General features: G+C 43.7%; 1 protein-coding gene across 4 annotated transcripts in view; it reads right to left on the bottom strand.

Annotated features, from left to right (window-relative positions):
* Positions 1-9,124, bottom strand: part of TRIM67 (tripartite motif containing 67) — a 36,542-nt gene extending 27,418 nt beyond the window's left edge. For 3 of the 4 annotated variants that reach the window (XM_079971337.1, XM_079971339.1, XM_079971338.1), the window contains exon 1: positions 6,776-9,124. In XM_079971337.1, the coding sequence (XP_079827463.1) occupies positions 6,776-7,741 (966 nt within the window). In that variant the 5' untranslated portion in view covers positions 7,742-9,124. The remainder of the gene's footprint in view (positions 1-6,775) is intronic. The other variant, XM_079971340.1, reaches the window with a different exon arrangement.
* Positions 9,125-15,913: the final 6,789 nt, after the last annotated feature.

The following is a 15,913-nucleotide window of genomic DNA, read 5'->3' as shown; positions in this document are numbered from 1 at the left end:
TTGTGGCGCTCATCTCGTTTTATTGGCCGAGGGAGCCGGTGTACAGCTTCCGGGTCATGTGGCCAGCATGACTAAGCCGCTTCTGGCAAACCAGAGCAGTGCACGGAAACGCTGTTTACCTTCCCACCAGAGCAGTACCTATTTATCTACTTGCACTTTGACGTGCTTTCGAACTGCTATGTTGGCAGGAGCAGGGACCGAGCAACGGGGGCTCACCCCGTCATGGGGATTCGAACCGCCGACCTTCTGATCAGCAAGTCCTAGGCTCTGTGGTTTAACCCGCAGCGCCACCCGCGTCCCATCTCTTACTCCCTCCTTACCCATCTCTAAAGACATCACTCCCACTCCCTATATGCCTTGCCAAAGCTAAGCCTCCCTTTACAACTCGCCAAAGCGATTCCATCTCTAGACCTTGCCAAACTTTCCACTTCTTGAACTGCCTGCATGCTTCAGCTGCCCAACCACTTGCTTGCATTTATCTCCAGGAAAAAACAAAGTTAACAACAGCAACAACACGTGCAAACATCAAATCAATTCAAATCCAGGAGAGATACAAACTAGAATAAAGATTTTAAAAGGCATGTTGCAAGAGGAAAACCTTTGGCAGGCTACAAAAATGCAACGGAGATGACACCCACCTGGGTGTCACAGGGAGTTCCAAAGGGTAGATGCCTCCACACTAAAGGCTATCCAAACCCTTGTAAACTATCATGCAGCCCACAAGTTCCTTCACAGTAATGGAAAGAAGCTAAATTGCCCCATGTTGTAAATGCCATTGACCAAAGCCATTAAGAATTCCTGACTCTGGCTATTTTCCCAATATTTTTCTTAACCACTTGTCCCAGAATCTGTCAATAGCATAGCATACAAGGACAGGTTCCTTATTGATTTTACAAATAAACATTAATCCTACTATTCCTTCTCAGATAAAAGTTCATTGTTTATTCTGTATGTAATAGCAGCAGCAGATTAATATTGATCTTCTCTCACCTGATCTGCTTGCTGACTGAAGCTTACAAATTGCAGAGAATGGGAAGTTTCAGGACTTTGGAGGCCCACATTCTAAAACAGAGAGATTAATTCCTAAACCCGCGGAGGGCTGGTTCACAAACGGAAATGGGTAGCCCCATCCAAATGCAATTCCTCCCATAAGAGCTGCTTTGGATCAGCCCAGCCTCCAACTAGTCTAGCATTCTGCTTCCAACAGATGATTAAACTCACAAGCAAGGCATGAAAACGTGACATCCCATTGTCTGTCCTGAGCAAATCCTGCCAATAACCAGTAACTACTTATTTCTTTGACCCAGGCAATTCCTCCCCCCAGTTCTGTGCACATGCACTTCCCCTTAACCTGATACCCCTGGACTGAATTCTGGGGAAATCTACTCCTCCATTAACACTATTCAATGACTGAATATGATTTACTGGGTTAAGTTGTGGGTATGCAGCCAATGATGCAGCATTAGAAGTTCGCCAGTTGCCAAGCACATTTTGCTCCTGGCTATCAGTCACCTGTGACAAAGTGAAGATGCCTGGGTGCCAGGATGGCGCCTGATGTCTCCACCATCTGGAGGTGTATGCCTGGGGATCCTGGGATCTTGACTGTTTCCACACATTAGCAACACATCCTGTAGAATTCTGTTATATTTTAACTGCACAATCAGAATGAATTCCAGAAACTAAAAAGTTGTATTGATATAACTTTGGAGCCATCTGGCCCCAAAATTGGCAACTAGGTATTCCGTGTTGGTGTCGGTAACCCTGGTTTAAGGAGACATTTGCCGCCTAGTTTATATATCTAAGGTTCTAACACTGCTTACTTGTCTCAAACTACTACTCTCAAGAGCTCAAAAAGCATTGGGTTATAATTAAATCAGTATTTGCACTTTTATTAGACCAACTTCATTTTTACTGGACCAACTTTTAATTAGATGCTGCCTTCTTGTTGTACAGTGGTACCTCTGGTTAAGAACTTAATTCATTCTGGAGGTCTGTCCTTAACCTGAAACTGTTCTTAACCTGAGGTACCACTTTAGCTAATGGGGCTTCCTGCTGCCGCTGCCCCGCTGCCACGTTATTTCTGTTCTCATCCTGAAGCAAAGTTCTTAACCAGAGGTACTATTTCTGGGTTAGCGGAGTCTGTAACCTGAAGTATCTGTAACCTGAAGCGTCTGTAACCCAAGGTACCACTGTATATACATATGTATGTGGGAAAACTGCACACACCCAGATGTGTTTGCTATTGTTTGGTATTTTCTGCTATACAATGTACTGTATCCCCATCCTCATCCATTTTTCTAGGGATAACACTCCTTATTTCATGAGAGGAGGGGGGAAAGTCCTAGTTTCCCCAGGTCTAAAAAGGAACATGAACAAATGCATTTGTTCTCCACCAAACTGCACAAGTGACTGGAACAAAGAAAGGTGCCTTCTACTGTCTGTCCATCTAGTTCATTAATGTATGCTACACTGACCTGAAGATGCCAATAAACTTGAAACAACCAGCACAAAACCCCAAGGTGGAATTCAACATTGTGTTATTACAACCATGCAATCAGTGCAAGTATTTCTGCTTGCCCAACTAAACCATCTCCTCCTTCCCTTCCCCTGTGCAATGTACTGGGGGTTCTCTCGACCTTCCCATAACCAATTGGGGGGGCACAAGGGAGCAGGTGGGAGAAGAGGGCAGAAAGCCCCAGTTGCCCTGGCTGGACTCCTTGCTTTGGCTCCTGCTAGTGCAACTGCTGGGACGTGGGTGGCGCTGTGGGTTAAACCACAGAGCCTAGGACTTGCTGATCAGAAGGTCGGCGGTTCGAATCCCCGCAACGGGGTGAGCTCCCGTTGCTTAGTCCCTGCTCCTGCCAACTTAGCAGTTCAAAAGCACATCAAAGTGCAAGTAGATAAATAGGTACTGCTCCGGCGGGAAGGTAAACGGCGTTTCCGTGCGCTGCTCTGGTTTGCCAGAAGCGGCTTAGTCATGCTGGCCACATGACCCGGAAGCTGTACGCCGGCTGCCTCGGCCAATAAAGTGAGATGAGTGCCGCAATCCCAGAGTCGGTCACGACTGGACCTAATAGTACCTAATGGTACCTAATGGTACCTTTACCTTTAGTGCAACTGCTTAGTTGTATCTGGTCCCTATTATCAAAACCAGCACAATAAAATACTATATACAACACAGAACTAAAACAACCATCAAACCAACTCATCAAAACTGCTAACCATAACACAGGAACTTAAAACCAAATCTTAAAAGGCCTGGATGAACAGACAAGTCTTAATCTCGCACCAAAAAGGCAGCGGTGTTGGTGTCTTGGCCAGCTGCAACATGGTACACACAATAAAAAAGAAGCATTTGGGAGGAGTCACCAACAACTTAAATTACACCTTGCGTAACAATTGATAAGAACAGTATTTTCAAAGGTGTGGGATGAAATGCTTTATTGATCGATGCACCATTTCAAATAATCACTCAACTTAATTATAAAACTATGAGCACAAAGACAGTGTCACTTGTAACTTGTAGGTACAGTGTTTTTATTTCTCTTTGCATCAGGTTTCCCCTAATGCTGTTTCATCCTTTTGGTTGTAAATACTGGAAAGAAAATAAGCACACAATTAACTAATTTTTGTGATAATAGTGATTATCTTGTGCTCCTATAAGTGTTAATTATCCTAGTGCAATATCCTTGGCAGGATGTAAATGTGACGTCAGGGAGCCAACATCCTCACTGACTGTTCTCTTCCAAGCGAATGGCATGTTAAAGCCACATATTTAAAACTGGCTGCAGCAGGATATTTGCATGCTGCAATTCTCTGTAATTTACAGCCTCCTGAGCCCCATAATAGTGGCTAAATCATAAATCAAAGTGCCATGGGCTGAATTGGACTGCACATTTCATCTGGTTTTATGAGTTCCTGCATGGATAAGGCTGTGGGAGGAGGTAGAGAGCGTTCACCCATCATGAGCATATGCTACTTGCAACTATTTTGCAAACTGATTCCTCCTCCTGCCCATATGTCTAGGAAGCCAGCCTTTTTGTCATGCTTAAATCATCTTTTGAATAATCTGGGGAGCCATTTAGCAAGCAGATCTAGTGCAATGTCTCCACATGGTGCAGTTCAAAATAGCTCCAGTTTACCTATGAAGATTTAAATAGGAGGTGGGCAGTCTAAACGATCAAGGGAAATTATTTTGACTGTTCCAGTTTATTAAACAAATACCTTGCCCCACAGGCACCCTGGCTATGTAGCCTCCCATCCACTTTTGCACACTGTAGTCTGAATAATGTAGACTATGCAGTTAAGAGTTTTGGGGTACAGTGGATTCTGACCAGGAAGACCAAGTCAGAGAAGATCAGGGGTTCTTTAACTATCGCATGGCCCCAGTGCTTCCTGGTGATCCCCAAGATCATACTAAAAATAACAGAGGCAAATGTTGAAAGAGCCAGATAAGTCCTTCAGTTTCTGAAGAGGAATAGTTCCAGTCTTATAATATAAACTGAAAAGCAGCTGCCTCTGCTTCTTCACCTGTGCAAGTGGTTGCTGTAAAGAGGTCAACCAACTGGGTAGAAAAAATAGTCAATGGGTGTTGTTGAGTACTGAGCTACATGAGCCAGAAATCTTCACTCACTACTGGAGTTCCTACTTAATTCATTTAAGAAATTGATTCAAACATTTGGGAAGGTCATATGCCACAATCCTCAGGGGACTGAATCACCTCAGAATATATGAAGCAGATGTATTTTTGAATGCAACTAAATAAAAATCTCCCTGCCCAATGTTACCACATGAGAGAAAAGAATAGAGTAGCAGCATTCAAGCCATCCCACAGGAACATAACTGTCACAGTTCCCTGAGAGCTCTGATGTATAAATGTATAATGTATGCATTATTTAATAACAGAAAGCGCTTCACCCAAGTGCAATGTGAATAATCAATAAATACTTTGTAGGCCTTTATTTTCAGGAAGGATGAATGGACATAATTGGCTTTCAGCTCAATCTCAAGAGCTTCATGTTCTACTCAAAAGTAAAGAAAATACAACTGTATTTAATAGAAATAATACAAATGCCATGCTCTTATCTATGAAATCTATGTCCTGTGATATCAAAACTGAAATGAATTGGTTTAAACCCTAAAATTTTATTGAATGGCTAATAGTTGAATGCGTAGTAAATAGTAAATAAAAATAACAAAGCAGAAGGGAATACTTGATTACACTTATTCACTTACCTAGGATTCTTTATTCCCATAATTTAAGAGCCAAGAAAATAACATTTTATCCTGCAACTTTAATACAGCTTGGTTTTGCAACAGACTTGTAGAATGGAAATGAAATCCAGAGTAGTGATGTGTGAACAAAAATTGCATTAACTGTTTTTTTTAAAAAAAAATGTTGCCGGAAACCTACAAGGAAATTTTCCATATTCTCCTCCCTCACTCTGAATAAACACCTATTGCTTTTCTTAGCAAACATCCCCCCAAACCAAATTACAATGAATACATTCCTACTATAACACTTAGTTGTTTCAGGATGGTCACTCTGAACTATTCTGCTGCTGCAAAGTGGTTTATAAAGCTGTTAGTAGAAGTTTCCCGAGGGTGGAAAGCACAGGCAAGTTGCACAGCAGATTAGTAAGAGGGGTTTAGTCAGGTATCTCTAATATAATGTTATTTGTCTCTCACCAAGGTGGCCTTGAGGAAGTCACTATCCATTAGCCCCATCATAGGGAGGTGCTGGACTCCCATTCTCTTCAACCAGGCCTTTGGCTGATTAGATCTGATACCCTTTTAAATGTGTTGTGGGAGCGGGTGGGAAGGGGACAAGGGTTATTGGTTTATTCTTGTTCTTGTTTTTATTATGTATTTTGTGGGGTTTTGATTTTTTTTTCTTGTTGTGAGTGATCCAAAAAAAGATGAAGGGTGGTATACAAATTTAGTAAATAAATAAATATAGAATCATAGAATCATAGAGTTGGAAGAGACCACAAGGGCCAGTATAATAAACAATAATAACCATCCATGGCTTTTTGCTATGCTGACCAGAGCTGATGGGAGTCCAACAACATCTGGACATCTACAAATTTCCTACCTTTCTTTGCCCATTGTTCTTCATCTTTAGAATGGGAGAAAGGGTTGTTAGAATGGTAAATACAATGGCAATAGTACAGAACTGTGCAACTTTAAAAAAAAAATGTACTGTAATGCTTTGCGAAGAACCTTGGAGGAGATCTTGGGATGCACTCAAAGTTCACTTCATGTAGTTCAGCTGTCCCTCAATACACTTTAAGAGCTGGTTCATACAGCAATTAGGACCATTATACAGAACAGCAGCAAATTTCTAGAAGAAGAAGTAGCAGAGCTCTATTCAGCCTGGACTCAAGACATGTTGTGCTGCAGTGACCCTGCTCCCTAGGGTTGGGTTTACTCAATGGTGTTGGGAAAGACGGGACCCTTTTGTTTAAAACCTGTACATGTACATAACTGGCATTCAAAAAAAAAATTTCCACCTAGGGGTGAAATAAATACCTGCTGAAAGTGATTTATAGGGTGGGCCTTCACCACTCTTTCAGTGCCAATTTATCTATAGCGTTGGGATTCTCATCTGCTGTAGCGATTGCTAGTTCAGTTCTAGAGGGCGGTAATGGCTCCTTACGAAAGAACCGGGAGTCAATGGCCGGTTGTGATCTGGCGTGACATGCTCCAGCCTTTGCCAGCAGGCGGTGCAGGCGAGCGAGCTGTAGAGCAAAGATCAGGACCTCCCTTGCCTTACCTTGTGCTGCTTCCACATGGCCCCCAAGGCCTTCACCTCGTGCTTGGCGTGCTTGCCTTCTTCCAGGCACTGGTAGCAGACGGGAGTCCGGCAGGTCACGCAGTACATGCTGTAGTTCTCCAGCTCGTGATCCGCGCAGGTCGGGGGCTTGCGCGCAGCCCCGGGCGCTTTGCTACCCCCGCCGCCTCCACCAGCTGCTCCGCCGCTCGCTCCGCTCGGGGCTCCCTGCTGGCTGGGCGGAGGGACCAAGCGGTGCTTGGCAAAGGGCCCCCGGGACGGGTGGCACTTGACCTGGCAAGAGGCGCAGTAGAGCACCTCGCATTGCTCGCACATCACGGCGGCCGGCTCGGGGGGGCTGCGGTCGCACAGCTGGCACTTGGCGGCGGCCGAGGCGGCGGCCCGGCCCTGCTGGTAGCGCTGCACGATGGCCTCCAGGAGCCGGTTGCGCTGGAAGCCGCGTAGGCCGCGATGGTCCAGCGAGGCGCTGCGGTGGCATTGCGGGCAGGTCAGCGAGGAGCTGGTGCCTCCACCCCGAGAGGCTGCCGCCGCCGAGGAGCCCGGAGGAGGTGGCACCAGGGGCAGAACCCGCACCCCGTTGGGAGACTTAAGGCTCGGGGTGTAGGAGCCGTAGCCGCTGTCGGTCTCGCTATGCAGGCTCAGCTTGTCCGCATGATCCACGCCGCCGCCGCCTCCGCCGCCGCCTCCGCCGCCCCCTCCGCCTGCTCCGCTGCCCCCTCCGGCCCCGCAGTCGTAGTCGAGAGAGGCTGGTCCGGAGGCTCCGGCCCCGGCTCCCGGCACTGCCGCAGGGCCCCGGGGGTGCAGCATGGCGGGCAGGTGCTGCTCGGTCTCCGGCGTCTGCACGGCGATGGTTCGGGCGCAAGGCAGGCAGACATTGTGCGAGCAGGGCAAGATGATGGGCTCCCGGAACAGTGAGCCGCACACGGGACATTTCAGCTCCTCTTCCATGGCTGCGGGTGGCTTTGTGTCCAAACAGCGAGAGCGGGCTGGGATGGAACCGATCAGCGCAAATACAGCGGGCTACAGTCAGCCTTATTGCTGCTCTTCCGGGAGCCCTTTCCCTCCATGTTCCACAGTAGCCGCTGTCTCTTCCTGCTGCTGTTCTTGCAGCTGGAAAGATGTCGGAGAGGAGTCAGCTTTCAGCACCGCGGCAGGATGGACAGCTCCTTGCTGAGCGGATGTTGCTGAGTTCAGCACCGCGGCGCGGATAGACTGCTTTCCCAGCTGTGTTGCTCTAGCTCGGTTCAGCACCACGATGGAGTTGGACAGCTCCTTTGGGTTGAGTTCAATAGCGCTGATGGGGTTGGCCGGCTCTTCCTGATGTACAGCTGCTGAGTTCTGCACGCATAGGGGAGCTGGAGGCGGGGGTCTTTTCCAGGCGCTGTAGCTGCTGCCGCAGCGGGACTGACCTTGCCTAGTTGCAGCCAAAGGGGTGGAAGACAGCTATTGTTTATTGCAAAGGAATTTCCTTGCCCTTGGTGTATGCAGTTAGCATAGTAGTCGGCTAGCTGGAATTCGTGTTGCATAGATTAAAGGGGAGACAGAAGGGAAAAGAACCGTAAAGGGGGCGGGAATAGCTTTTTCAGCAAATAGGTGATCGCTTGCTATGTGACTGAAAGGAGAGAACGAGTTTTATTTAAAGGGAGATGTCTTTATACGATAAAAATCCATTATTTATAGACAGGATTGAACATAGTGGGGGTTTCTTTATCTCTATTAGCGTGCTTTCCCCCTGAGGGAAGACGGGGATGTTCAAATGAGAAAGCTTGAAAGAAGAGAGCAAGCTGCAAATATGTTTTCCTTTCCACATCCTTTATCATGCTGGAACACAAATTCCAACCACAAAATATTGCACACTGTTAACTAGAAGAATGAAATAGATTTTATTATTATTATTATTATAGATGGTACACAGGCTGAATTGTGATTGGATAGTGGCATTCCACACACATACAAAAGATGATGTTGGAAGTAGGAAAAAAAACCCTGCACCACTCCACTAGCAACCGAATCCAAATTTGCTTCAAAAATAAATCAGAGTTGACAGCTGAGTGTTTTGTGAGTTGGAAATAACCATCATTACAAGGATGCACTAGCAGTGGGAAATCCCATCTGTTTTTTCTTTGCTCTACATATGTTTAGGATAATAGAAAGATGGAATGCTAGAATAAAACAGAGATGATAAAAAGCCATTATTTTGTGACTTGGAAGAGATTATAATGGTTTGTAACCCAAGTAGCAATGGTATAGAAAATAAACTGGGTAGGTTGCTCCAAGACCCTTTTTAGTAATAAATAGTCTTACACTTTGCTTACTTAAGTGCATATGGATGTTTTAAAATATACTTGAAACCAAGGGGAACAAAAGGTGAAAGATTACCAAGGATTACCAAGAAACTGTATAAAACCAGAATTGGCTGGAATGCTGTTTTAAATGCAACACATTTTATTTCCCCTTTAAATCTGTTCCTCTACTACCCAGATCTGAGCTAGTGGCATATATGGCTAAAGAGGAAGGGCCAAAAAAGAGTAAAGAAGCAATACGTATATGTTATAGAGGTGGGTTAATAATTAGTGCCTTGGAATGCAAAATAAATCATTTCAGTCCTGGAATCCAGCCAAAATACTAACTACAGCTAGTTAGCATGGCTTTCTCAATATTTGGCCATCTCTCCACTGTCTTATTGATATGTCAGCATGAATATGTCCATGAAAAAAATATGGAAGATTCTGAAGCATCTAAGATCCAAAGGTGGTTTGAAGGTGTTGAAGCACTTCAGAATGTCCCAGAGTTTTCTTACATATATGTATTATTAACTACAATCGTCGCCATCACCATCACTCTGATTCAAAATGTTTCATTAGTTTAAGAAACAGCTTGTTGCATGGTGCAGGGGCTATGGTCAGAAGGGAATTTTGTAATGTCCACAGCTGTGGAGATCCTGTTCTATGGATCACGACTTCTGCCTGGGGTATATTTTGATAACTGATGGGCCAATTGCTGGTTGACACAGAAAATGAAAAACTGTCTCAACTCTGTTCATCCTACAACTTTAAGTACCAGTTTAAGAGACATTACAAACAGCAGGTGCCTGCACAATTACCTGAGTACTACACATTTAGCATATTCTCCTGTGCATGAGATCACAGTATGAGATCTTGCACATTAATTTTGACATAGATAACATGATAGAATTTCCAGGTGAATTGTGCCTACCTTGGTTGCAGGAGGTGCCTATTTCAGTTAATTAGGGGTGTCTAGCAATGTGTGTCCCAAGCAGCTTACTAAACTGGAGCCACCACAGAGCAATTATTACTGTGTGTTTAACACTACTCACATTTTTAACCATTTCAGTCAAATCCTCAGATGGTTATTAGAGTGTTTTCCAACTGTTTCACAGTATAAACTTGCTTATATCTTTGTATTAACGGACCTACAAGAAACATGCCATTATGCTTGTTCTTTGATCATATTCTCATACAGGATTTGATCTAAGGTGTAAACTCATTGTTACATATAAAAGTTCCTCCTGCAAAACAGAGTTTCTTTCTACCTACAATTGTATGGAAGAAGCAAGGTCTAATGTCTTATTCTGGAAGTAGCTATATTCTCTTACTTCCAGTGCAAACTTGCACTGGCAAATGAATGTAGAAAGATGGTGCAAGAGAGGCAGAGGTGAACTGCTCTGCCACATTTGCTTCTCATATGATGTTTCTGCCAATACCATAACTGCTATAGCAGGGAGCAATGGGACCATAAATATGGAAAAGTTAATTGCACTTAGGAGGTAGAAGAAAAAGGGGGTAGGAAAAAACCCCCAGAAATAATTTCTCTCTCAAAAGCAGACTACAAAAGCTTGGGATGCAAGGAGAGCACCACTTACCTCTCCGTGCATTGTCTGAAATAGCACCTTCCTCCTTGGAGTGAGCAATAGCCAATCTTCTGGGCCCTATCTTGGCAACAAGATTCAGCCAACAACAACGGATTCTCCCATTTCACCAGTTCTTCTTCTGAGAAACTCCTTTGAACCAGTTAATAAATAAGCTCTCACTACAAATCCAAACTATGCTTGGCAGATCCCACGTAGATAGGATAGTGCCTAGGGCAAGGTTAATGCTAAAGGCAGATTGTGGGCCCTATAAATTAATATGGGACATGAGGAAGTTGCAAGGGATCAGATGGTCTCCCTAAATGCCCATTGGTCCTCTGGTGTTGAATTATGCTTGTTTGCTGGCTAATATGGGTTGTCTCAAACCTAGACAGCATCTCAAACCTAGACAGCATCCCAAACCTAGACAGCATCCTAAAAAGTAGAGACATCACCTTGCCAACAAAGGTCCATATAGTAAAAGCTATGGTTTCCCCAGTAGTGATGTATGGAAGTGAAAGCTGGACCATAAAGAAGGCTGATCGCCGAAGAATTGATGCTTTTGAATTATGGTGCTGGAGGAGACTCTTGAGAGTCCCATGGACTGCAAGAAGATCAAACTGATCCATTCTGAAGGAAATCAGCCCTGAGCACTCACTGGAAGGACAGATCGTGAAGCTGAGGCTTCATTACTTTGGCCACCTCATGAGAAGAGAAGACTCCCTGGGAAAGACCCTGATGTTGGGAAAGATGGAGGGCACAAGGAGAAGGGGACGACAGAGGATAGGATGGTTGAATAGTGTTCTCAAAGCTACCAGCATGAATTTGACCAAACTGTGGGAGGCAGTGGAAGACAGAAGTGCCTGGTGTGCTCTGGTCCATGGGGTCACGAAGACTAAACTAAATGACTAAACAACAACAACATGGGTTGTCTAACTTGACAGAAGGTGGCCATCTTTGAAGAATACTTCTGTTTGATCTTAAACTTATAACCCACCTTTCTAACCTAGTATCAAGCATAGTCAGTCAGACACGAGGGCCTTCTCGGTAGTGGCGCCCGCCCTGTGGAACGCCCTCCCTTCAGATGTGAAGGAAATAAGCAGCTATCTTCTTTTTAAAAGACATCTGAAGGCAGCCCTGTTTAGGGAAGTTTTTAATATTTAATGCTGTATTGTTTTTAACACTTGATTGGAAGCCGCCCAGAGTGGCTAGGGAAACTCAGCCAGATGGGCGAGGTATAATTTTTTTAAATTATTATTCTTATCTACAACTGATAAACATTTCAATACACAATAAATACAATAAAACTGTATTTCTCTCTCTGCTTTATCTAATGAGACACGTCACACCTGCCTTTTGGCAAGTAATATAACATTGCACACCACCCCAATCTCCAAGCAGTGAGAGATTCCAAGGGTTCCAAGCATTTAACCTGGGTTTGTGTTCCCTTTGGAATGAGGTAAAGTGGAGATGATGGTGTCTTTATGACATACGGTTTATTTACACACACACATATACAACCTGAGCCTGTGAGGAGGGGTTCACAGCATTAACGGCCCAAGAGGCTCTTGCTTCGTCCATAGCGACAGCCTTGGATTCAAACAGAAATCAAACATCACTCTTGTTCTATCTTCCCAGCTTGCTGATTTGCCTCTGGCTTACATCACTCCCAACTCTCAACTCTGGCTTTGTCCTTCTAACTATCCCCAAGTTAAGGAAGGGGCCCCCAACGATTTGCTGTCTCACACAGAGCCCCTTCCTTTGTTCCCCTTAATGGCCCATCACCTCACTGGGAAGCTAGCTTCGCTATTCCAGGAATTAGAAGGGATACCCAAGCAATTGAAGAGTCTTGGCACACAGCCTACTTTTCCCCACCAAAACTCATATAACATATGTGAATGTTGTTAATGTACAATAGAATGCAAGGTAGCTATTTTCAGGTCAAATGTATATTCTAGTTAAAGCAGATGTTACATTCAAACCAGGGGAACTTCCAAATTTTTACTTCATCCTGCAGTGAATCTGGCTATGTCTAACCATATCTGCTTGTAGTTTATGGCTCTGGAAAGAGAACTTATGGCATAATGAATATATTTTAAATAAACCAATCTCTCATGCTGTCAAGATTATTTTTCTCTATTTTTTGGCTGTGTTCTTCATTCAAGGTACTTTCCAGATTTTTAAAGGTCAGTTGTTATAGATTTAGGCCTTGGCATAATGACAGCTGGGGTGGAACAATTTAGTATGTTGAACATTTTTCTTGCTTTATTTATCTCTCTATAGCTTTTATTTCAAGGAATCCAAGAAACAACTACATTCTCAGTCAGCAAAATGGGTTGGCAGTGGAAGTGTCATGACAGACTGTGGAGTAAGAACTTCCCTGCACTTGGCAAGTAGATGCACAATTATCATTCCATTAGAAACACAGAGGTGAAGAATTACCATCCTGCTGTCATGTTTAATGCTCCAGGGGCCAGAAGTGAAATTAATGAAGCCAAGGAGAAGGAATGCCCTTCTAGCCTAAGAAAATGCTGCCTGTAATCCCCAGAGAACCTCTCATACCCACTATGAGGCTTACAGTCATACTGAAGAGCCAGGAGTAGCTTTTTTAAAGCTAGGTTGCTTTGTAACCTAGATTGCTACCGTGGAGGCACAGGTTCATTAATTTCTTCTAGCTACCCACACAAACCCAGAGAGAGCACTTAGGCAAGTCCAAATAATCAAATCTGGTGTCAGGAGGAGGGGATGCAGCCTGCAAAGAGGGTATGTCCTTTAGGAAAAGGGCATTTCCATGCCATGTTTGCAGCTCTACATTTTACAAATGGGAAAGCTGAGTGGGAATGGTTTATCTTAGGCCAAGCAGAGAATTCAGGACTGAGAAAGGACATAAAGGCAGACCTTCTTTGTTCCAATCCAATACTATCCACTCTCCAAAGAACTCACAGTGAAAAAATAAAAGGCATGTGTATGAATAATTTTAAAAGTGTTTAATACTTTCATTTCCAGTTCCTTATCCTAACCTTTCAGCTCCTTGCCCAATGTTTCTTTCTCTAATATCTTTTTCACATATGTGAAATGATTTTAGGTGATTTTATCAAATGAATGTTTCATAGCTCCGTTGGTTAGAGCATGGTGCTGGTGATGCCAAGGTTGCAAGTTCAATCCCTGCATGGGACAGCTGCATATTCCTGCATTGCAAGGGGTTGGACTAGATGATCCTCAGGGTCCCTTCCAACTCTACAATTCTATGATTCAAAATTTAAGAACCTAAGAATAAATTTGCTGGATCAGAGCAAAAGGCATAACAAGTCCAGCATCCTCTTTTCAGAGGGCCCACCTTGATGGCTATGGGCAGCCTTTGTGAACGCAACAGCATTCTCCCCATTTGTGATACCCAGCAGCTGGTACTCAGAGGCATACTCTGATGCTGGAGGTATAACATATCCATCAAGGCGATTGTACAAAGAATGCACAGAAATCACTAAGTGATTTATTGTATTTATACCCCACCTTTTTTCTGAGGAGCTCAAGGTGCTGTACATGGTTCTCCCCCTCATTTAATCCCCATAATAACCCTATGAGGTAAGTTAGGCTGGTCCAAGATCCCTCAGTGAATTTCATGGCTGAGTGGGGATTTGAACCTTGGTATCCCAGATCCTAGCCTAACACCCTAACCACTATGCCACACTGACTCTTGGTGACTACACCACACTGACTCTCAAGTTGTCAGTGAGTCTCCAAACCTATTTATTTCAGTGAACACAACTCTTCTTTTCCACACAATTCGTGGCCACTGTGTTTAACACCGATAGAATTACTTTCACAGTTACAACCCGTATTACTTTTCATCTTTCCCCATCCATTCCCCCTCTGGTTTAGCATTGCATTTCCTTATAAAATATAAAGGGTATAAAAAGAAGAGAAATACTTCACATTGGGTGTATTACTTTACTTCACATTGGGTGTACTGCTTTACTTATGAGAGTGTATATGTCTTCTTTCCTGTTTTAGAAAGGAACTTTGATCTGATACTTTGCCTGAAGTCCCCACTTCTGGTAGTCAAAGCTTTGAACCTGAATCTCTGCTTGAGAAATGCTTTTCTATTGTTAGATTACTGCCATCAGATGAAGTCATTCACACACACCAGGATAATGAAACTGAAGGAAAAGCCACAGGAAGGAGATAGAGATACAATTTGAACAAAAGATCAAGTATACAGCAGATAAGACACTTTCATACTCATGGTGCAATGACAGAATGACCCAAGGAACCCAGCTGTCTTACTCAATGAATTTTGTCCTTTATGTTCTTCTTTGAATCTGTCTCTTTTTCCTTCAGTCTTTTCCCATCATGTCTTGCAGTGTCTTCCTGACTTCTTCTTCTTGACTTTTTTCTGATCCATTTCTCTTCACTTTGCCCCCTCCCCAACATGGATCAACATGAATTTAAATTATTAATTACTGTAATCTTTGACAAAATCATGAGTTCCAATTTGCATGTCACTTTGCTTGGGTATGCTGGCTTAAATTTATCTAGGAAACTGATGAGCAAAGCAGCATTTTTAAGGGCAATTCATGCAATCGGTTTACAGGAATAGGACTTAACAGCTTTTTGCACGAGCAGCTATCATTTAGGTGATGTCATGATCACAGATCCATTACCAAGGATTATTCTTATCATATCAAAACATCAAGTAAAGCATTAGACTAGGACAAGATGAGAAAGATGGTCCTCGATAGTGGGTTGTGATAATGTGTTTTCTTCAAGGGCTTTTCTTTCTGAGAGTCAGAACTCCAAGGGAGCACTGATAAAAAAGGAGAAAATTGAGAACTCTTGCCCTTGAAGAAGAAACACTGCAGAAATGTTTGGGGAAATCTTAATTTCTCCACTCAGAGACTGTGGGTTGCCTCTCTGTCTTTTCTCTGTTGTTGCCTTCCTTGACATTTTTGGTGCTGCCCCTCTCTTGCTGTACTGGGTGTGCTGACTTTGACTGCCTTATGCAGAACACACAATGTTACATTGATTGTGAATGGCTTGTACAATGCACATAACAGGGATTCAGGGAAGAAGAAGCAGTAGCTATATATACCATAACAGATGTGCCTGGCGTAGAACAGCTACAGAGATGTGAAGGCCCAGAAAAATAAAAGAAAAAATTCTCCCCCCTAACCAGGGATTTGTGTCTCTAGGAAGATTGAATTTTTAAATATTTTGCTGCCTTAAGCAAGTGCTATTTTCAAGGTCAGTCCTTT

This window comes from Podarcis cretensis (assembly GCF_951804945.1).
Source record: "Podarcis cretensis genome assembly, chromosome: 3".
Taxonomy (NCBI): domain Eukaryota; kingdom Metazoa; phylum Chordata; class Lepidosauria; order Squamata; family Lacertidae; genus Podarcis; species Podarcis cretensis.
The sequence above is the reverse complement of the archived record's forward strand: the minus strand, read 5'-3'. Positions and strand labels throughout refer to the sequence as shown.